Source organism: Macaca nemestrina, chromosome 1 (assembly GCF_043159975.1).
Source record: "Macaca nemestrina isolate mMacNem1 chromosome 1, mMacNem.hap1, whole genome shotgun sequence".
In the NCBI taxonomy this organism is placed as follows: domain Eukaryota; kingdom Metazoa; phylum Chordata; class Mammalia; order Primates; family Cercopithecidae; genus Macaca; species Macaca nemestrina.
Genome location: NC_092125.1, coordinates 171134310 through 171157930, shown reverse-complemented (window position 1 = coordinate 171157930; position 23621 = coordinate 171134310). Strand labels below are relative to the sequence as shown.

At 34.7% G+C, this 23621-nt stretch overlaps 1 protein-coding gene across 15 annotated transcripts in view; it reads right to left on the bottom strand.

Moving 5' to 3' along the window:
• The window catches only part of LOC105495176 (dedicator of cytokinesis 7), a 234095-nt gene that overhangs the window by 38621 nt on the left and 171853 nt on the right, over positions 1-23621 (bottom strand). For 8 of the 15 annotated variants that reach the window (XM_024797039.2, XM_024797040.2, XM_024797042.2 and 5 more), the window contains 9 exons: positions 18732-18914; positions 18462-18624; positions 14912-15008; positions 12189-12285; positions 9625-9759; positions 8579-8731; positions 3235-3393; positions 2477-2577; positions 1154-1346 (listed from right to left, as the gene is read on the bottom strand). In XM_024797039.2, coding sequence (XP_024652807.1) covers positions 1154-1346; positions 2477-2577; positions 3235-3393; positions 8579-8731; positions 9625-9759; positions 12189-12285; positions 14912-15008; positions 18462-18624; positions 18732-18914 — 1281 coding nt within the window. The remainder of the gene's footprint in view (positions 1-1153; positions 1347-2476; positions 2578-3234; positions 3394-8578; positions 8732-9624; positions 9760-12188; positions 12286-14911; positions 15009-18461; positions 18625-18731; positions 18915-23621) is intronic. The other 7 variants (XM_024797041.2, XM_071092112.1, XM_011764450.3 and 4 more) reach the window with 1 other exon arrangement.

The following is a 23621-nucleotide window of genomic DNA, read 5'->3' as shown; positions in this document are numbered from 1 at the left end:
CTAAGGAGATATCAATAGTCCTTTTTTATTTATTTAATTGATCGTCTCAAAACTATAAAGGAAAAAAGGGACAAAAATGGTCTCTTGACTTATCTAATATACACAGAGTTAATAAAAAAACTCAAGTATAATAAAAGCCCTCTTATTCAATGAGATTGGAATCAGCCATTATTTCTAAAAGAGAAATGATACATACATACCTTATTTTATTTTAACCTCCTAAACATTTACAGTAGATGTACACTCATTTATCAACTTTTGAATTAGATCTAAGGCCTTCTCTTTGTGTGTATGGGTTTCCAGATCAGATTTCCACGGAATCTCTTGTGGGTAAATACCCAAAAGGCAACATTCTTTTTAAAGATTTCAAGTTTTGGTTTCTTTTGAGTGAAAACTTAAACTTAAATCGATCATCAAATTATTCTAGAATTTTAGGAGTTTCCTCTCCCCCAATCTATTTGTCCAGCCCACAGTTAATTCAACAGCAATTGTTTTGGAGATTCACCTTTCCTGAGTCTTTGTAAAAATTCAACTTTGTTATCAGAGAAACAATAACTTTCTTTTTGCATTCTGATTTCATCAGAAGATAAAACATTTAACTAAATTTTACAATATCCCAAACCTACCATTAACAGGTTGTGAAGAAAAGCAAAGCATAACTGACCCTTGGTAAGCAAAGAATTCAACTAGTGGGTCAGAACTATGTACCCTACTAGAGGGCAAACTCATCTGTGAGTCATGGTATTAGTCATAAAATGTACTAATATTTTATGTAGGGAAAAGAGAATGTTGGTATATCTGCTATGTTAAGTAAAAGCCAATTAAGAATTTCTACTGAATTCTGATTCTCAGTAATACATTTCCACAGATGTTAAAGTATGTAACTGATTACAAGGCAGTAAAGACAAAAAGAAAAAATAAGCATAGTGCTGATAGTTCAGAGGTAAGAAACTGTGGAAAGAGAATTAACAAGAAGTACTCCTTAAAAATGTATTAATGACAATCACTGTGAAATGTTAATCTACCTTGTGAAGCATTGGCTTAAGTCTTTAAGTTTTCCCTGCAAACTAAAAAAAATCTCAACACCAGTGAGAAAAAGCTAAAACCAAAAAAAGACATACCTTGATTTAATGTACATCTGGAAGATTCCTACCTGAAATGTTACACATCCCACAGGAAGATATTTCCGGTCCTCCAGCATGCTCAAATATTCAGCAACAAGTGCTGCTGAGTGGACTAGACACTGTGCAGCTTCAGCATGATTGCTTCGTTCTGAGTGCTTGCCAGCCATGTTCTGCAGCCAGGTCAATCGCAGATCTGGAGAGGTCTGGTAACCCTTGGCAATTCTAATTAGAACAGAAATTCTTCTCCATTAGTATATGCTTCCCAAACTGGGAGGGAGTTTAGCTAGCTCACTCAGAGTTTACCTAGATAGGTTTTTGATACTGTGCACAACCCATTTAGTTTTAAAGTAGTATGAAAATGTCACTATGCAGGCTTAGAGAAATAACTGTGGCCTATGGAATGGATAATATCAGTGGGCAGGGTGGGGGAGGGCAGGAGGGGCAAAAAAGAAATATGCCATATCAAAATCTGACCATTAAGGAAATAATCAGTTAAGGGAAAAAGTATGGAAATCCATGTGTTCATTACAGAAATACAGAGAAGTTTTATATGCAAGGAAAAAGGAAAACTTCTAAAAGGTACTTTTATTACATCAACTTTAATTCAAAGAGATTAAATTGTTTTATTTGTGCTTTTAATGAACTCCAAAATTGTAGGAGCAGAGGGTCATATGACAGAGAAAAATTCTTAAGTTTTACTATTGTATCTATTAAGGTGTTAATACAATAAAAATTATGGAGTTTTCAAAATGTGCCCTTAGAAATATCATTCTTTAGTCACAACAGTATTGAAAAAAGGTAATTAATGTTACAGTAAAACATTCATATACTGTATTTTCTTCTTAAAAGACTGAGTTTTACATTTAAAATATTGGTATGGGCCTTCAAAGGAAGTCTGGGGCCCAGGACACCAAGGTGTTAAATGTGTGTTATCAATATTTTAAAAAATCCTCTTATTTTTGATAATCAATAAGTATATTTGCATTGTTCTTTAAAGAAGAGACACAGAAGATCCGAAGATGCCACCTGGAAAAAGTGCATTTGGACTTTCAATCTACCATTGGAAAAATCACTCAAGGTCAGGTGGGGTGGCTCATATCTGTAATCCCAGAACTTTGGGAGGCCAAGGCAGGCGGATCTCTTGAGCCCAGGAGTTCAAGACCAGCCTGGGCAATATGGTGAAGCCCCATCTCTACAAAAAAGTAAAAAATATATAAATATAAAAACAATAAATAATGTAAATACAGAAAAATCACAAATCACTTTTGTGTGTTTATTTTTTTCATCTAATGCTTACTGTATGTCTTACTAAGTCCCTTATACAAAGCATAAATGAATCAAATAAATGCTACCTGTACATTAGATCAATCAACATTTCAGGATCCTCCTGGTGTTCCTTCATTTTCACAGTATCAGAAAGAATCATATGGAGATTAAAAACCAGATCCTGGACCTGCAGCAGAGAATTATATGAAAAATATTCTTGAATTGTCATTCATCCATAATAACCAAATTAGTTTCAGAGATATTTCAGATAAATATCTAAAGATTTCAAAACAAGTTGTATGATATTGATATGGTTCTGTAAAGTATAGGTATGTGGGGATATGGTAAGTGAAGGGTAGTAAACTTTATATAAATTCCTCAGCAGACTATCTATATTTTTTGTTCTTTCACCTGGAAACAAGCAGAACTATAAGTAGAAATAAAACAGAGGGATATAGGAAATACAAGAATACAAAAGGAAAATTCTCTCCTATATTTCTGATTTTACTAAAAGGTAGTTTGTAGAAACTTTAGTTTATAAGGCATATTATTGTTTGATTAATAAGTAGGAATGTTTTGTCAGAAAGCTTTGTCTGTATTGTCCAAGTCCACTGTTCTACTTATTATAAGTGCACAGAATTAAACACCAAAGAATTAATTATTTCCAAAAGAAGGGGAGCTGACTAAAACAAAAAGATTCAGTCCTATCTATGGCACATGATGTGTGGATTCAAAATGAAATAAATGATCCTCCAGCAAAAACCAACTTTTGATTTAACAATTTGGAAAGTGCCTATTTAACAAGCCTATTTCAATTAATGATCTAGAAAGTAGCATTTCTGACCTGATCAGGAAATGTTGTTTCCCTCAATTCCAGATCTTCTTCAGCATATGTCAATATAGTCTTTAGAGAACGCCTTAAGAATTCTTCATTAAAATTCTGAGATGTGCCCACCAAGGAGGATAGTGACATTGTTACCTGCATTTTAACCCTAGCAAAGTTCTGTAACAGAAAAATTGTCCAGTCAGTACTTAATATAGAAAAGCTTTAAAAAGTCTGCTATTTTTCCTCGCTAAAAGTATATTTAGTGAAAAAATACCATTCTAAGCAAAATATTTTTTAAAGTAATAAAATATGTATATCAAAATCTTATTTTAGAAAGGATATAAAACTTAGAATTTTGTTCTGAATAATGTACTACAAAACAGGATTTTAAGAAGTCATGTGTTAAGAGTTGAATTAGAAATTCTGCTTATGTCTTTACATTTATTTATTATGGGCATATGTTATTAATATAACATTTTACAGATAAGGTTAAATAGCTTGATTGACATTATAAGATTCTTAAATAGCAGATGGAGTATTTAAATTCTAGTCCATTTCATGACATCCACACTATGATGAAAGCAATTTAACACACATCATGCGTAAAGTAATGTAAGGTAGAATCTTTTGGAGTGACGCTTTAACAGCTTATAACTTACATTCTTCCTTTTTTTTAGTGTAAATTCATTTCTGCTCCACCATTCTCTACCATGAAATCATTCTTAAGAGATTATTGGTGATAATATATCAATTGTCATATCCAATATTTTTTGCTCAATATTCTACTTCATATCTTTGTATATTTAAATTACTTTCTCCTTGAAAATCTCCCACCTTATCTTCAGTGGCACCACTTTATCCTGGTTTTCTATTCTTTTTCAACTCTTTTTCTGTTTTATTCCTTGGTTGTCCTTCCTAAATACCAGTATTCCCAAAGATTCTGTCAAAAAACTTTTCTCACTTAACATACTCTAAAGAGCCTCATCCATGTCTTTGCTTCGACCAGTATACACATGTTTCCGTCTCCAGCTGATATTTCTCTGTAGAACTCCAGGCTCTCATAGTTTACTAGATAGCACCATCTGGATTTCTCATAGGTACCACAAAGTCAACATGTCTACAATACCTTCTCTCCCTATTGATTATCTAAAAAAGTGATACTATTCTTGTAAGTCATGCCAAAAATCTAGGGGTCCCCAATTCATTCTCCCCTCTCATTTTTCATACCATAAATCCAAATCTACACCATCTCCTAATGTGATCCAATATATCCTTTCTCCATTCCCAATGCCTTTGCTTTATTTTACACCCTCACCATTTCTTATTTAGATTACTGTAATAACTTCCTAATTGATCTCCATGCCTTTTTCTTTCATATCTCTCAGTCTAACCTCTACCTAGCACCAGGGAACTTTCTGTAAAATGCAAATCTGAACATGTTCCTCCTCTCCTTAAAATGCCCCTAAGGCAGTTGTCCAAAGTTTTAAGGATAAAATTCAAGAATTCAACTCAGTAAATATGTCACACTACATAGTAGGCACTGAGAGTATGGTGATAAAATAATTTATAGTTGGCTAGGATAAAGGTGTAATTGAAAAAGCTAAGCCTTTTCAATACTAAGACAAATTCTAGAAAAGGCATTTAATTGTAAATATAAAGAAAATCTCATGAGCAGCTGGAGGAAAAAACGTTATTTAAAACAGAGAAAAATATCAGGCTACCTTTCAATGTATCCACAACAATATTTAATGTCAGAAAACAATGGTACTCAAGTACCCTTTTTTCCTATGAGGTGTTCTTTATCTGATAAGTTTTGCTGATTTTTCTCACGCTTATTATTATTCAAAGTATAAGGCAAAAATTTCATAAACACCCTTGCTATCCTACAAATACAGATAACTTTAAACAATCAAGAACTTGGAAAATTGGCCGGGTGCCGGGTGCAATGATTACTGCCTGTAATCCCAACACTCTGGGTGGACAAGGTGGGAGGACAGCTTGAGCCCAGGATTTCTGGGCTACCGTGAAGTACCATCATGCCACTGCAGTCTAGCCTGGGTGACAGGAAGAAACGCTGTCTCTATTTTTAAAAGTGGGGTGAGTGGGGTGGGCAGGGTGAGGTGGCTCACACCTGCAGTCCCAGCACTTTGGAAGGCCATACAGAGAGGACTGCCTGAGCCCAGGAGTTCAAGACCAGACTGGGCAACAAAGTGAGTTCCTGTCTCTACTTAAAAAAACCAAAAAAACCACTTGGAAAATATTACTCCTAAGAACCTTGATGAGGACAACATTTAGCTAAACAATAATTATAGCCCCAAAAAACTCATGGTAAGCAATATTTCATTTTACAACTAAGACTATGAACTAAGACTGAAATGTTACAGCTAAGAAAAAAACTAGAAGGGTGAGAAAGGAGATGGAAAGAAGTACTTAACAATCTACAGTAGACATAAAACAAATAATGTTATTTGAAGGTGGCAATTAAATCAAGTGAAGTACATGCAGATTCAACAATACAAATGTAAACAGTAAGAAAGATACTTTTTTGAAATATTGAGGTACAAAGAATGACAGGGTGGAGGAGAGAAAGAAGAAAATCAGCAATTTTATTACTGTTCATTAAAGGGAGTTAATAGATACTTATTTCAAGTAGAGTTTCTCAATTTTTTTTTCATTATTGTCCCTCTTATAAATCTTTTTGAACAATTTTTCTAATTACATCCCTATGATATTTTAATATCAGAGATGTATACATCTGTTTATGCACTCTATGTATATCTGGATTTATATACACATAAGAAAGTAAATATGAAGCTTACTCTTTTTACTCGATGCAAGGTTATGAATGACTAGATACAAATTTTAAGTTAAAAATCTGAAAATGATTTACATTTAGCTTACCTTTATAGGCTGGTTTTCTGAAAAACTTTTAATATAATCTTTTAGCTTAAATAAACTGTAATGTATCAAATTACACAAATAAATTAGCAACTTATATAACTACAAAAGCAGCAATGTAATCAATTTTTTTAAACCATTCAAAACTGCTACTTATCCAGCAAAAGAATTAAAAATTAATTTCTTAAAAGTTATTTCAGTGAACTTTCACTATTTGCTTGATAGAAGAAAATACGTTCTGGCTACTATATATTCATTTAGATATTGTTGACTTTTTTCTTTTCAGCAACTGACACGATTAAAAATTGCTTGAATAACTTTTGTAGAATGAAGTAATAAATTGGAAAGTTTTTTTCTTGGGCTTAATTTTCAAAGCCCAAGTCACACACGAATGCACTGAGAACCAAACATAAACAATATCCACAAGGCAGCCAATGGAAGCAACCTCTTGCCATATGACTGAGATCAAGCAATTGATTAAAAGTCTCCAATCACAGTCATTTATTCTCCAGTTTTATAACCCAATTTTGCATACATTTTGTTTTTTATTTTCCAAGAACTTAATGTCAGTGCTGCTCATGTGATACCCAGTAACACCAATGAGAGAAATAAATACTAAGCAATGCCATGTTGTTGGGTAGTGTTGAGCTTTGGAGGACCATAAGCTAAGATTTTTCTCATCCTCCACAAAAACCAATTTTCACTCCCTTGGTGGTAATACTGCCCTGGTTGAGAATGCATGATCTAAAGAAATAGAGGACTAGGGGTATTACATGACTATAAAGGCAACCTAGCAAAACCAGAAATTTTGCTAAATATGATAAACACTACATCCCCAAAACAAGGTAAACAGACCATACAGTGTTAAGATGAAAACAACCAACACACATTTTTTTAAAAGGGGAGGCAAGAGGGAAAAGCATAACAAAATAATAAAATAGGATTCCTGGGCATACATAATATAATAACAAGTATGAAAAGTTTCATTCAATTAGAGGTTGGATCACAAAGCAAAACTCAACTCTTATGTTGTATATGAGAGGCACACCTAAAATAAAGTGAAAATTAAAGAACAGGCAAAAGCAAATAAAGTAATTTCAAATTAAAAAGAAAGCAGAGGTCAAAATCTTAATACCATAAAAGATGAAATTCAGGCCAAAAAATAAAATAGAATAAAGGTTTTAAATAAAACCAACAAAAGTTCTTTTAAATTCCAAAGGAGAAAAACTCTTAAGAAAATATAGTAGTTATGAGTATTAGTACACCAAATAAAAGCTGAAGGAGAAACAGACAAACACAGTTACAGGCTTTAATTTACTTCTACCAAGTGGAAAAAAACCAATGATATGCAGTCTATGTGATTAATAAGGTGTATTTATCTGGTATATGTTTAACTCAATATTCTGAAAACAGAAATACTCCCCTTTTAAAGATTTTTTGTAGAACACTCATAAAAACAGATTATATTTAGACACACAAATACACAGATCCACAATAAAGAAAGGGAGAAAGAGAATATACACTGTACAATCACAATGTAATAAAGCTGAAAATTAACAATAAAAAAATTTTTTTTTTTGAGACAGGATCTCACTCTGTCACTCAGGCTGGAGTACAGTGGTGTGTTCACAGCTCACTGCAACCTCACACTCCTGGGCTCAAAGGGATCCTCTCACCTCAGCCTCCTGAGTAGCTGGGACCACAAGCACGGGCCACCCAGCTTGGCTAGTATTTTTTTGCAGAGATAGGGTTTTACTATGTCACCCAGGCTGATCTCAAACTCCTGGCCTCAAGCAATCTTCCTTCCTCGGCCACCCAAAGTGTTGGGATTATAGGTGTGAGTCACTGGAATCAGCCAAAACTTTGAAACAAAAAGGCTACTCAACTCTTTGGATTAAAAAGAAAATACAAACTGAAATGACAAGATTACTAAATATTAGAACCAAGGAGATGCCAAAAATAGTGCTTAAAGGAAAATTCAAGGCCTTAAATACTTACATATGCAAAAATAAATATTTGACTCAAACTAAATATTTGACTAAATATTTGACTCAAAAGGAAAAATATAACACATGAATATAACATATAATAAAAGACTTAAATGAAAAAATGGAATTCTTCAAAGGCTGTGACATGTAATTGTAAAATATCAAGCCAAGATACTTAAACTTTTATTTCTTTTTACTTAGGGACAATTAAAATTTAAAATTGCTCAATGTACATTTATATTCTAAGTCTGTATTAATATACATACATACATACATACATACATACATATGATATGCACACAATTGGAGATTTGGATTTTTGTAAGATATACACAGAATGAGAAATATCAAGATAGCCTATGATTAGACTTAAAATATACAAAAAACTCCATGCTCTCCCAAAACTGATTTAATAACTATCAGCAGAAGTTATATTTCATTATGAATACAGAGAATTTTCATGATTAAATACTTACATTCCCAATCTCAAAGTTTTGCCTCATTAGTAGGTAAAGGGAGGCACTGGCGTGTGACCGTATTGTACTGATGCTACTGCTACAGTGTCGGAGAAGCCTGAGGCATAAATCAGCACACTGCTCTGTCTCTTCTTCAAATAAGAGTTCAGGAAACTGTAAAACAACAACAAACCACTACTGAATTTTTACAGTAAAAGTTCCTGAGATATGTTAATATAACCTGAGCTGGAGATCTGTTAATATAGCCCAGAAATTAAAAGAATGGTTAGGACGATATTAGCTAGTAGTTAATAGCGTGAGACACAGAGTCAAACTGGGTTCAAATGTTGATTATGCCACTTACTAACTAGTAGTGTGACCTTGGACAAGTTTTCTCATCCACAAAATAGGCCTAATAATATATCTACAAGGGATTGTTGTGAAGCTTCTATCAGAATGTGCATAAAACACTTAGTAATCAACATACATGAATTCTACATTTATTACAAAATAATACATAAGTTATTTTCATCAACGTCTCTGCACTCCATCTTCTAGGATGATTAAAATGAAATAGCTACCTTCAAAATTTAAGAATATACATATTTCTGAGGGAACACAAATATAAAAAGTAAATATTTAAAGCAGTTGAACAAACACACACCTTCTTTTACATTCATCATAAAATAATTTCAGTGGGTTGAATTGCTTATATATTGAATTCTTTATAAATTGAGTTTTTTTAAAAAACAGAACCAAGTGGAAAGAAAACAAGAGAAGCCCCATATTTAAGATTGGCTATTAATTTCAGGCCCTTCTCCACATCCAAGTTACTGTTTTTTAAACCAGAACTGGTTAAAGGTGATTCGATGAAAAATTCCAAAAGGCAGGTAGCAGTAGAGAGGCAAAGAAGAATCAAGCATCTTAGGTTATTATTTAAATTTTAACTACACATATTCATTAATATATTACTACATATATTAACCAATGAATGTGTCAAATGATCTTAGATAATGTTAACAAAGAAAACAAAAGTCTGACAACACTGCAGGTATAAAATAACCCACCTTTGAAACCAAGGCTCTCTGTGTAGCAAAACAGTGTTGTAGATAAACTGCACTTTGGTTACAGGCCATGCTGTGTAGTAGCACTTTTAGCACTCCACCAAGAATGCTCTCTTTGGATTCCGTTACAGAAACAGTCTGCAATTTAAAAATAAACAAATAAAATAGAGATGTACCTGCCATTTAGTTAGGGAGGTTACAGCCCTCCCTATGTATAAATAAAGTTTTAAAAGATAAAAAAAAAAATAAGATCTAGAATGGCTTCAAGAAGGATTTGGATAAGAAAAGGGGGAAAAAGAATAAATATAATTTAAACAAGAAAAAAGAGGAGCAAGATACAATGCCAAGAAATCATAAGGTGTTTTTTAGGAAAATTAGTAAGTAAGTCTGAACTGACTTGAGGTTCATGTAGAAAACAACTACAGATAAGGCTGAAAAATAGAGTGGCGCCTGGAGCAAAAAATGTTGCTGGTACACAAATAACCATTCTTTTCTTCTTAAATAATTGAAACCCTGAATTTTAGCTGAAGACTTTGAATCCGGCTACAGAGAGAGGTGAACGAAACAGAAGTTTCATCTTCTGAGTCATGCCCTTAAAAGAAGAAATGTACTCTGTCCCTGCTGTTTCTTTTCACTGAATAAAATACAGACATGACAGCTGCAGCTCAAGCAACCATCTTGGATTAGGTATCTTGGACTTAGTAAATTTTTTATATTTTTAAAACTTTAGTCAGGAAGTCAGGATAATGACTGATAAAATCTTTTTTTTTTTTTGAGATGGAGTCTGTCACCTAGGCTGAAGTGCAGTGGCTTGGCTCACTGCAACCTCTGCCTCATGGCTTCAAGCAATTCTTGTGCCTCAGCCTCCTGAGGAGCTGGGATTACAGAAGCGTGCCATCACACCCAGCTAATTTTTTTATTTTTAGTAGAGTCAGGGTTGGCTGGGTGCAGTGGCTCACGCCTGTAATCCCCACACTTTGGGAGGCTGAGGCGGGCAGATCACCTGAGGTCAGGAGTTTGAGACCAGCCTGACCAACATGGAGAAACCCCGTCTCTACTAAAAATACAAAATTAGCCAGGTGTGCTGGCACACGCCTGTAATCCCAGCTACTTGGAAGGTTGATGCAGGAGAATCACTCGAACCCGGGAGGCAGAGGTTGTGGTGAGCCGAGATCATGCCACTGCACTCCAGCCTGGGCAACAAGAGTGAAACTGTCTCAAAAATAAATCAATAAAAATAAATAAATAAATAAATAAATAAATAGAGTCCAGTCAGGGTTTTGCCATGTTGGTCAGGCTGGTCTTGAACTCCGGACTTGAAATGATCCGCCCACCTCAGCTTCCCAAAGTGCTGGGATTACAGGCACGAGCTACTGTGCCCAGCCATAAAATATTTTTAAAGGAAAAGTCTCATGAAAATGTACAGAATGGATGGTAGGAAGAACACAGAGTGAGTTATCATGAAGCAGGTGGCCATTGTAATCACGCTGAAATATGAACCTGGCAGAGCAGTGGTAGGAGAAAAGGAATGGAAGGAATAGGTGAGAGATATATTTACTAAAATGTCTGAGAGATCTTGCTAACTGATTTGAATCCTGGCTCTTCTACATATTAGCTGCGTCATTATGGGCAGTTATTTAACATCTTCGTGCCTAAGTATTCTCATCTACAAGATGAGGATACTGACAGTTTCAATGCCATGAGTTTCTTAGAAGGATCAAATGAGTCGACATTTGGCCGGGCGCGGTGGCTCAAACCTGTAATCCCAGCACTTTGGGAGGCTGAGACGGGCGGATCACGAGGTCAGGAGATCGAGACTATCCTGGCTAACACGGTGAAACCCCGTCTCTACTAAAAAAATACAAAAAAACTAGCCGGGCGAGGTGGCGGGTGCCTGTAGTCCCAGCTACTCCGGAGGCTGAGGCAGGAGAATGGCGTGAACCTGGGAGGCGGAGCTTGCAGTGAGCTGAGATCCGGCCACTGCACTCCAGCCTGGGCTACAGAGCGAGACTCCGTCTCAAAAAAAAAAAAAAAAAAAAAAAAAAAAAAAGAGTCGACATTTGTAAAGGGCTTAGGACAATGTTTAACACAGAAAAAACTAAATACGTGTCGGCTATCACATTGTTACTACAGGATAATACTGCCTAGAGGGCTACTGTTAGGACCCAACATGATGATTATAGATAAAGAGCCTGAAACACTGCTGTAGTATACACAGGATACTGCATAAACTCAGTGTATCTATATGTAGCTATAGCTATACATGCATGTTGAATCTCACCTGATGGCAGAACATCCAACTATAAATACTCAGAGGATATTTGGAAATGCTAGACTAGGCCATGAAGGGGAAAGACAAGGAGATAAAAATTTCATAATCATCCTCCATGAAGAAATAGTTGAAGCTATTGGAATTTATAATTACAAAGAATCTCAGAATGCTTGGAATGAAACTTTTAGGAACTACTAATATTTAAATGTAATTTTATGGCTCACAGTAAAGACTTTTCCCTCCAACCTCAATTTACCAAATCTATATCTTAAATTTCTCTTCTTTGAATTCTTACCTGAACAACAATCTCTAATGTATCCAAAATGATTAAGTTTGCTTCTGTAGCCAGGTTTCCATCAATCAGTGCTTCGTGTTCAATCTCTGCTCTTGATCTAATACAAAATATTTTAAGAAATTATATTTATCTTTTTGAAAACCACAATTCTGAAAAGACTTAAGGATGCATAGAAATAAAAAATTTCAAACCATTTTCAGTATTTGCCCAACAAAAAATTACAAGAGAATAAGAAAAAAGGCAATAGTTTACACATTTACGTGGCTTGTTTGTTAACCACAATACACATTTTCTCACCCCATTACAGAAGCTTAATGCCACTAAAAGCACAAATGTTTATGTTTTAGCTTTCAGACATGCAGCAGTTTTATTCTAAGTGACACTGACACTAGGTGGTGCTATGTGGGCTTGTATTTAGGACTGCTTCATGGAAAACAATATTCAAATATTTAGTATTCATCTTACTATTTCAAAGATTTCCAATGTCTGTATTCAGGACAAATGTACTTATTTTGTCTAAGGTTTCATCTAATTTTCCCCCAATTTTTAAAATATAAATATGCTCAGATAATTTAACTCTTCAGTGAGACTAGATGGAATCACTCATTGGAAACAAAACAATTTAGGGCAAAAAGGACGTGAGGTGATGAATATGCTAGTTAGCTTGCCTGTGGTAATCACTTCACAATTGTACACATATATTAAAAGGTCATGTTATATTCTGTAAATATACACAATTTTTGTCAATTATAACTCAATAAAGCTAGAAAAATAAAGAAAAAAGAACAAAACAGTTTGATGCAATAAAGTAGTTTAAACACTAATATTTATAAAAGTATCATTTAATGCAAATAAAAATTTAAGGATATTTACACATGATTTATGAATATAGCCGAGATTTTTGTTTTAGCAACAATAGATATACAGGCACTATATATTATACCAAAGTAGACAAAATAACACATAAAGTACAAGGACATATTAAACGCTAGCTTTTCTAAGTTTTTAGATCTATACATCTGTGAATCTTTATTATTACCACTAAGGAGAATACTTCATTAATTTACATTTTACAAATTCAATTTAAGAATAAAAGCACTTTGAGAGGCTGAGGCAGGGGATCACTTGAGCCCAGGAGTGAAGAGACCAGCCTGCACAACATGGTAAAACCCTGTCTCCACCAAAAAAAATACAAAAATTATCCGGGTGTGGTGGTGCACAGCTATAGTCCCAGCTACTTGGGAGGCTGAGATGGGAGGCTCACCTAAGCCCAGGAGGTCAAAGCTACAGCGAGTCATGATTGTGCCACTGCACTTTGGCCTGATGACAGAGTGAGACCTTGTCTCAAAATAAAAAAAAAATAAATAAAAAAAATAAAATAAAATACAATTATCAACATCACAACATTAAACTGGAAAACAAAATATTTAATGTTCAAACTTAAAATTTCCAGTGACATTTTATAAAGAAACATAAGATGGTTTAAACAGAAAGAATTAGGAGAACACCAAAAAAGTCTCCCTCAAAATACAGCAAGGTAAACCAAGAGAACATGTTCTACAAATGCAGAAATAAAACAATATACTGATAGTGTAGCACCTGGCTACTCTGTAATTTCTAAAAAATAACACAAGTAGAAAAAACATCAGAGAAATAGATTTGGACAGATGGAGAAAAAGAAAGGAAAGCACATATTCAAAGGTTAAGAATTTTAATATTACATTCAATATCTGATTATTTCAAGCTCTCATACATATGGTACTGAAACTTGTTTCTCTGCTGGCTCTCACTTGTTTCCTCTGTGTTATGATTTAACCGTCTGTGAGAAAATACTGGTGAAAGTTTATTTGTGAGAATCTTCTGAGGCTTGGGCTGATGACAGTTCTCAGACACGGTAATCAATCATCTTGGTTTGCCTTAGAACAGGACTAAGGGGCTCCCTGGGATGTGGGACAATATGTGCTATAACTGGGAGAGTGCTAGGCAAACCTGAATGAGTTGGTCACTCCATTCTCAAAGTTTTATGGGCCAGTGAAGCTACTTGTGGGCTAACTTACAATTATAAATTCTCAAGAGAAAAATTTTAGCCCCTTGACTCAATGCCAGATCTCAAGCCAGGCAAGTTTACCTGCAGCCACTTGGGCAGTGAGAAGACTCATGTAAGTGCATTGCAGGTGTTTATGGCAGTAGGATCAGTCAATGTATCAAGTCTGCCTTCATGCTAGAAACAGAAGACCTGTATTGTTTTGTCTTTCTTGAATTACATTATAAGCTCCATGAAGACAAATGTCAGGTTTCTAATTCTTTGTAATATTTGAAATATTAGTTCATCAGGAGGCGGAGGTTGCGGTGAGCCGAAATCAGGCCACTGCACTCCAGCCTGGGCAACAGAGCAAAACTCCATCTCAAAAAAAAAAAAATTAGTTCAATGTAACACCTAAAATATGTTCCAAAAATAGTTGCTGAATGCATTTTACAAGAGGATGTTTTAGAGAAAATGGAGTTTAAAATATAACATTTTGCCTTACTATACCACGAGAAGTTCTTCCTCCAAATCTTTTTAAATCTAAAATTTTAAAATTAAATATTTTGTCCAAGACTTAATAAGCATATTTATTAAATGTCAATACTAAATACAAATATAAAGTAAAAGTTATCATTTTCCTCTTGCATTTTAAAATTCAACACACCCATCAGTAACATAAAATAGAAAGCTCTATTACTTGTCAAGCTTCTCTGTGTTTTGACGCCAGTGAGTCATATCTTTTCTCCATCTCAAATTTTCCTGACTTCCAAAGGCACTTCCAGATGGACTTCTCTCTGTCAAATAAATTTCAAAGCCGATTTTCAAATGATATTTCAGTTGGACCACATATATGTATACTTGCAATCATGTAAGAAATACAACAATAATTTGTACAAGCCATTTTATCCTCAGTACAAGTAGAAAAACCTGACAATGGTGCTTTTTATTAAAAATTTTCACAATAATTTCAGAAGAAATGTACTTGCTATATGCAGTATTTTTTTTTAAAACAATATCCATTTAAATAAGCAAATGTTCTAACATTGATTTTCTTAAAATCTTAACCATGGCTTATAAGGCCCTACATGATATGACTTTACTTCCTACCATTCTTCCTCTTGCTTACTGCTGTTTTTCTTGCAAATCTATCAGTATATATTCTATGTTTCTGACTTACAACCTCTGCAGTGGTTGTTGTTCCTTTTTCTTGTTCTTCTCACAAATTTTCATTTATCACCTCCTTAGAAAGGCCTCACACTCTCCAATACCTACCTCCTTTTCCTTTTCCTTTGCTTTGTTCCTTTCCATAACACTTAGGACCACAAGTATATAAACTCCTTAAGAACAGAAATGATATGTACTTTGTTCAGCATGTTATGTCTAGGCTGATAAATTGGTGCATACTGAGAGCTCAGTAAGTTTCTGTTTAATACATAAACAAAATAGGAAGGACTCCTAAAGTAATTACTTCTTTCGGTCTATATAAGGCAGAACAAGAGGAAGAACGGAGTTTTCCCTTAAGAGGTTTCTAGGTTTGAAGGCAGACTGCATGTATGGGTTCCTTTAAGTGGTGGCAGCAATAGAAATAATTCATATAAATCCATTAGAAGTAGAGACAGCATTGAGAATGTGGATAATATAAATATACATTTAAATAATGGACTCAGTCATAATTTCAAACTTTCAACTACAAAACTGCTTGTTTTTGAAAATGATAAGTTTAAATTGGTTGAGAGGATGGAAGAACAATGAAAGTAAAAGTTCAGAGTTCAAATAGAAATTTTTAAAAATACTGAAAAATACAACTATATATATGTCAATTAAAGAAATACAAAAAATACTGAGAAATAAGAATGATTTCCTGCAAAATAAAGGACATGTCTCTATTTCTTCCAATTTCTTTCCCTTTCCTTTCCTTTCTTTCCTTATCTCTTTCCCTTTTTTAAATTTTGAAATCCACGTCTTTAAGAAATTTATGGGAAAAAAAACAAAAAGATATGCCTATATTAGGATAGTTAGCAAAATTAAGTATAATTTTCTATCATTTACATTTTTTCCCACAAAACTGTCTCATTAGTTAATAATGTCTTAGAACTGAAAGTTAAGAAAAATAAAAGAATGTCTATTATTAGACCTAATAAACCAATGTCTATTATTGACCTAACTTAAATGTAGAAATGTAAATAAGAATTACAAGACAAATAATAATTACAAGAATTATAAGATAAAAAGACTTCAATTCTTACATTCAAACAAAGATAGATTTCCTGAGGCCACAGGTTAAAAAATGTAACAAGTATATTGTTAATAGTTCCATTCTCTCCAAAAATAAACCTCAGGGTTGTGGTATAATAGAAAGAACGCTAAATTAGAAATCAAAAAATCCTGATTCTGTCACTTAGTTTATGATCTTAGGCAGTTATTTACTTCTTTGTGTTTTATTTTCTTAATCTAAAAGATGACTATAATTATTCATTAGGGTTTGGTAATAATTAAATGATCTCAGTAAAAGTTAATTTTCATACGTTTTCAGAGGGTTTCTTTTCTTTTCTTTTTTTTTTTTTTTTTGAGATGGAATCTCGCTCTGTCACCTAGGCTGGAGTGCAGTGGCGCGATCTCGGCTCACTGCAAGCTCCACCTCCAAGGTTCACGCCATTCTCCTGCCTCAGCCTCCCGAGTAGCTGGGACTACAGGCACCTGCCACCACGCCTGGCTAATTTTTTTGTATTTTTAGTAGAGACGGGGTTTCACCGTGTTAGCCAGGATGGTCTTGATCTCCTGACCTCGTGATCTGCCCGCCTCGGCCTCCCAAAGTGCTGGGATTACAGGCGTGAGCCACTGCGCCCAGCCAAGGGTTTCCATCTATAATGAATGAAAACCCAAAAGTACACCTTAAATTGTGTATAACTAAAGTGAAAAAATGGTGCTCTATTTTTTTTAAAGGCAAAGACTGTCTTTTCATTACTATAAAACACACAGTATATAAATGATAAACAGATGATTATTATGCTAATTGACTGTCAGAAAACAATTAAAAATCCATTCACACTTACATTCATATTTTAAGTCAACAAATACATATTGTGCTGTGGCATGTATCATCTACACAGATGACCAACCCATGGTCCTGGCCTTAAGAAACTCTTAGCAACAGTTTTGTCTGTATGTCACTTTAGAATTTACAAAACGTTTCCACATACACGATTACTATAAAGATGATAAGATCAGTTAGTTACACTATCTTCTAAATTCTGAAAACAATCACAAATTTATAAGGAAAAGGAAGGTGGGGAGATTAAGTGACTTGGCCAAGGTTATTTGGCTAATGGGTAGCAGATCTGGGATTAGAAAACCAGTCTCAAATACTACTAAACTGTTTTGTCTCACTGCTATTTGAGTTTGATGGGCAATATTTTTGCCTTACATACAGGGCATATTAATTCATTTTGCAAATAAAGAGTAAAAATGGGCCAGGCATGGTGGCTCACAGCACCGTGAGAGGCCAATGTGGGAGGATCACTTGAGCTCAGGAATTCAAGACTAGCCTGGGCAATATAGTGAGACAGTTTCTAAAAAAGAAAAAAAAAAAATTAGTTGAACATGGTGGTTCACACCTGTAGTCCCAGCTACCAGGGTATGTGTGTATTGGGGGGTGAAGGTGGAAGAATTGCTTGGGCGAGGGAGGTCAATGCTGCAGTAAGCCACGATCACACCACTGTGCTCCAGCTTGGGTGACAGAGGGCGAATCTGTCTCAATTAAAAAAAAAAAAAAAAAAAGTAAAAACAGATGTTACATAGAATCATCCCTAACATAAACTATGGACTCTGGGTGATGATGTGTTAATGTAGGTTCACCAGTTACAATAAAGGCACCTCTGATGGCAGATGTTAATAATGGGGGAGGCTATGCATGCTAAGGGGTATATGGGAAATCTCTGTACTTTTGCTCAGTTTTACTGTGAACTTAAAACTGCTCTACAAAAATAAAGTCTTTTTAAAAAGGGAGGATGGATGCTATTAACTATATAAGGGCAACAGGTATGAACCAAGACTATCTAGAGAAAACTAGGGGGTATGTTGACTCACCTTAATCATAATTCTAACTTGTATTACTGCAGAGAAATGATTATTCAAGTTAATTTACAGTTACAGTTAAAATGCTTTTTGAAAAGCATAGGATTGACATTTAAGACTAGCAACAATAATCATTACAATATATAACTCAAGGAAATTGAAGAAATTCTCACCAGGAGGAGAAGCTATTGTGTACGTACCGAGCTGTCCTCGGCTTCGGCGTACCATTTCTTGCCTAGCTCCTATGCTCCCAAGGATAGCTTCTTCAAGCTTTGCTCTCATGTCTTTTGATTTCTTAAAGGTCAAGCTATTCATTCTTTCAAACACTTTTTTCCCCTAAAATTTAAACATTAGAAGAGAACAGGTTTTGAGGAAATTTTCTTCTATTTTTTCCGCATTATGTTTCCTTTCTTGTTCTTTGCAATGGTATAATGACCACTTACTTTATACTCAAAGCAAGATACACAGAGATAAAGCAGATCTAACAGCCGGTTTAGTTGTAAGACTGAGAGATCTGTAAACCACTTCTGTAGAACTGTTTCATCTGCATTTTTGAGAACCCAAAGTAGACAGATCAAAAGGCTTCGACTTGATTCTGCTGAAAAGGTAGTGTGTTGTCTGCCACTCTGAAAAGAAAGAGCAGTAGAATGAGATAGATTGATCAATGACCATTTCTTGTTTTTTGGCTATCAACTGTTCTCTTCTAAAAACAATAAAACAAAAATTGCTTAAGAATAATATAATTAAAAAGAACCATTTTAGACAACACTTGTGTAAAAGGATCATATATAACCTTAAGATTAAGAGCCTGAAGCTTAATGAAACTTTCCTGCTAATAGAAGTTTGTTGTAATCTACTGCATGACTATCAGCAGAGGATAAACATGTTAATAAAAAACATAAAGATAAAAACTAAAAGATTCTACCATTAAAAACTAAAAGATATACATCACAGAATATCAGATATAATGAAAATAAAGGAAAAAAGCAACTGACTCACAGTAAATAAGAGTGGGCTAAGAGTAGAAAGTACGACAAAATTGGGTATGTCAGACTTAGAGGACTATTGTTTCTCATCAAGCACCACTGATACAAAGAGGAAAAGTCTTAGGCCATACAGAAGTAAAAAGGTATTTGTACTTATAGCATATAAGGTTGAAACGCTATTTTCAAACACCAATCTATATTTGTATACAGTATGTAAAACAGAAATGAAAAACTAAATAAAAACACATTTACAGTACCATTTATTGGACATATACTCTGTTTCAGTCATCATACTAAGCACTTTACATACATTATTTGATTTAGTCCTCCAACAGTATTACCAAGCAGGTTGTATCATCCCAATTTTACAGATAAGAATACAGATGATAATAATAATGATGATGATGACAAAAAATAAAATTTGAAACGTGCAAGAAACTATGCTAATCACATTTTATTTAGCTCTCACAACAACTGTAAACTATGACATTATTATTATTACGAGTTTACAGGTAAGAAAACTGAAGGCTAGAGATTAATTTGCCTTATGGTACTAAAAAAGGGTAAAGCTAGCATTTTAGTCCAGGTTAACCAGACTCCAAAGCCTATACTCTTCACTATTATACTATGTTCTAATACTCAGTTGATAAATATACTAACTAAAAATGAGGAAGAAGTAGAGGGGATGTTGAGAGGAAAGACATAGGAAAGTTGAACATACACAACTGCTGAAGTCATGATCTCAACCACCTCACCAATCTTCCTTCTATACTGGGTGATAATTAATGACCAAACGCTTTATGTATATTAACTTATTTATTCTTCACAATCACTCAAAGAAGTAAGTATTACTACTCACCCCATTTTACAGAAAAAAAAAACCTGACCCACCAGAAGTATTTTGTAATAAGTGGCAGAACAAGAATTTCAACACAGAAAGTGTGGCTCCCGAGACACAAGCTCCAAGCTCATATCCACTTTGTTTACTGCCTCTCATGGTTGCCCATGCATATAAGTGACCCACATAAGCTTTGCTTAACTGTTTTGCTATACTGCTTCTGAGCTGGGCACAAAAGAACTTTGACCCTCATCCCTAAATCCACAATTGTTCTCATAAGGAAAATGCTCCTTTATTTTAAGGACAGACACTTTTTATAGCTGAACTTTCAGGTACGCATAAATACACAGCACTGACTGAATTTTCAAGTACCTATTTTTCAGAAATACAATAAAAAAAATTATTCTCATCTTGACAAACAGGCATACACCGACATCTCTTATATTCCCACATAAATTGCCAATAACACAGTGACACATTTTGGAAGAATTAAGACAAACATGAAAAAGAATCAGTAATGTAAAGATGTCAGTTTTCCCTCAGATTATTCTATAGGATCAATGCAATTCTAACCAAAATCCCAGTTGGGTTTTCCTGGAACTTTGACCAGTGATTTTTAAAATTTAATGGGGGAAAAGCAGAGAGCCAAGATACTCTTGAAGAAGAACAAGGTGGGATGTGGGGAGGAGGGAGATGAATGTGTTCTACCAGATACGTGCGCTTACTAAACTAAAATAATTAGGACAATTTGATTTTGGTATATTTTTGGCAGTCAAATGAAACAGAATAAAGAACACAAAAAATGTCCTATGCATATCTGAAAATCTGATCTGTGTGTGACAGAGCTGGCGCTGCGGACCACTACTGAAAGGATGAACTGTTTAATAAATGATGTTGAGACAATTGATCTTCCTCGAGAAAAAAAAAGCAGATTCCGACCTTGTACCATCATACAGAAAATAGATCTAGACAAAGAAAGAACTTTAAATACAAAAGGCAAAATGTTTAAAGCTTTCAACGGGAAATATAAGACAATATATTTATAATCTTGGGGGAAGGACAGTATATCTTAAATAAGACATAAAAACCATAAACTATAAAAAAGATGGTCACATTTGCCTACATTAAAAATGAGAATTTGTATTCATTCAAATAAATACATTAAAAAGGCACATTATAAATTAGTAGAAATGTGCATATATAAAACCAACCTAAGATTAGTATCCAGAACAGTATTAACCAGGGTTCCATGGCATAATTAAGCCCTACAAAAAATGATTTGAGGGACTATTTTCCCCATTGTCCCAAAGACATTGACAGCGAGGACCACTCTAGGTGTACAGAAGTTAATTTACCATCTATAATAAATGCCCTAGCTCATTAGTTCTTAATTTTCTGCTTGAGAAGGGATAACCTCTAGAAAACAGAAAGAATTGTTTCATAACACTATTACCAGGAATGAGGAAGAGGTGCCAGAGTTCTACATTTTCCAGGCCAAGATTCATACCTCTCCTTCCATATTACAACAGCCACAGTTTCACAATTACTCTCTGCCTTCAGACCAGCAGGATTAACCTCATTAAATTATTTTCCCCAGTTTGTGTCTACCACCTCAACAGGCCCAGCCTTCAAAAGCCTTCATTCATGACTCGGACTCTGATCACCACACACATAGCTCTTTATATTCTTTCTTCTTACCTCACTTGCCACGTCTGCTCCATCTCCTAAAATTCTTCCACTATGACCTCTGAAACACATGGTCAATCATTAACAAAACTGCCTTATAAGAATATATACAGCGCTTTGGGAGGCTAAGTTGGGTAGATCACTTGACGCCAGGAGTTTGAGATTAGCCTGGCCAACATGGTGCAACTCGTCTCTACTAAAAATACAAAAAAAAACTGGCCAGGCATGGTGGTTCACGCCTGTAATCCCAGCACTTTGGGAGGTTGAAGCAGGTGGATCATGAGATCAGGAGATCGAGATTATCCTGGCTAACACAGTGAAACCCCGTCTCTACTAAAAAAAATACAAAAAAATTAGCTGGGCATGGTGGCGGGCACCTGTAGTCCCAGCTACTCAGGAGGCAGACGCAGAAGAATGGCGTGAACCTGGGAGGCAGAGCTGGCAGTGAGCTGAGATTGCACCACTGCACTCCAGCTTGGGCGACAGAGTGAGACTCCATCTAAAAAAAAAAAAAATTAGCCAGGCACAGTGGCAGTCGCCTGTAAGCCCAGCTACTTAGGAGGCTGAGGTGGGAGAATCACTTGAACGTGGTAGGCAGGGGTTGCAGTGAGCTGAGATTGTGCCACTGCACTCCAGCCTGGGTGACAGAGCAAGACCCTTTCTCAACAACAACAACAACAACAAGAAGTCAATAAATGAGAGGGGAAAAAAAACTATAATGAGGTAAGACGATATAAAGTAGAACATAAAATGTTAAATACATTCAATTTAATTAAACTAAATGTAAATGGATTAGAAACTCTAGTGAAAGAGAAAGATTAACAAACCAGATTTTTAAGAGACAAGAAAAAAAAATCTAACTATATGCTGTTTTTAAAAGAAATACCTAAAACATAATAAGAAATGTTGGAAGTAAAGGGATGAAAAAGTCATGCTACACACACACACACACACACACACACACACGGCAAAGAAAACCTAGTGTAGTTATAACTAATTTTAAAAAGCATCATAGTTCATGTAGATGAAAGTGCAATCCACCAAAAATTATATAAAAGTGTTAAATGTTTCATAATCAGGCCTCAAGAGAAACAAAACTCTGACAGAATGACAAGGAGAAATTACAAAACCACAATTGTAGTGGGATATTAGAATAAGCATGTAAAATTTAGTAAAGACCAAAAAGATTTAAACAAACAAGAGTACAGGACATAGAATGCTGTAACTAACAATGAAAGAATATTCATTCTTTTAGAATGCATCAGATATTTACAAAAACTGACCATATACTAGACCATAAAACTAGTTGCCACAAATATAACAAACTGTTATCATACAGAGTTATGTTCTCTGATCATTTAATTAGGCCAAAATCAGAAACAAAAGGATACCTAGAATTTCAAGACCGAAAATTTAAGACAAAAACAACTTCTTAAATAGTCCAAAGGCCTAAGAAGAAATCATAATGAACTTCAGAGTCATTCTGAAATGAATCTTGCAAATGCTACCTATTGATCACGGTAAACTTGTTCCCCCAGCTCACAATTTAGAAGTCACAGATGACAGAAGGGAGGATGTAGCAGGCAATGTGACCCTAGAGGCAATGAGAAGGGAAGACTAACTGGCAAAAAGAGAGAAGATAAAACCATTTGGGGAAGATGTAAGAGACTGCAACTAAGTTGAATAAATAAGATATACACTTTTTAAAAAATGCCGGTATAGCCAAGACAATCCTAAGCAAAAAGAACCAAGCTGGAGGCATCACACTACATGACTTCTGTTGGGTGCAAGCCCCCCAAAATCTGGCCATAAACTGGCCCCAA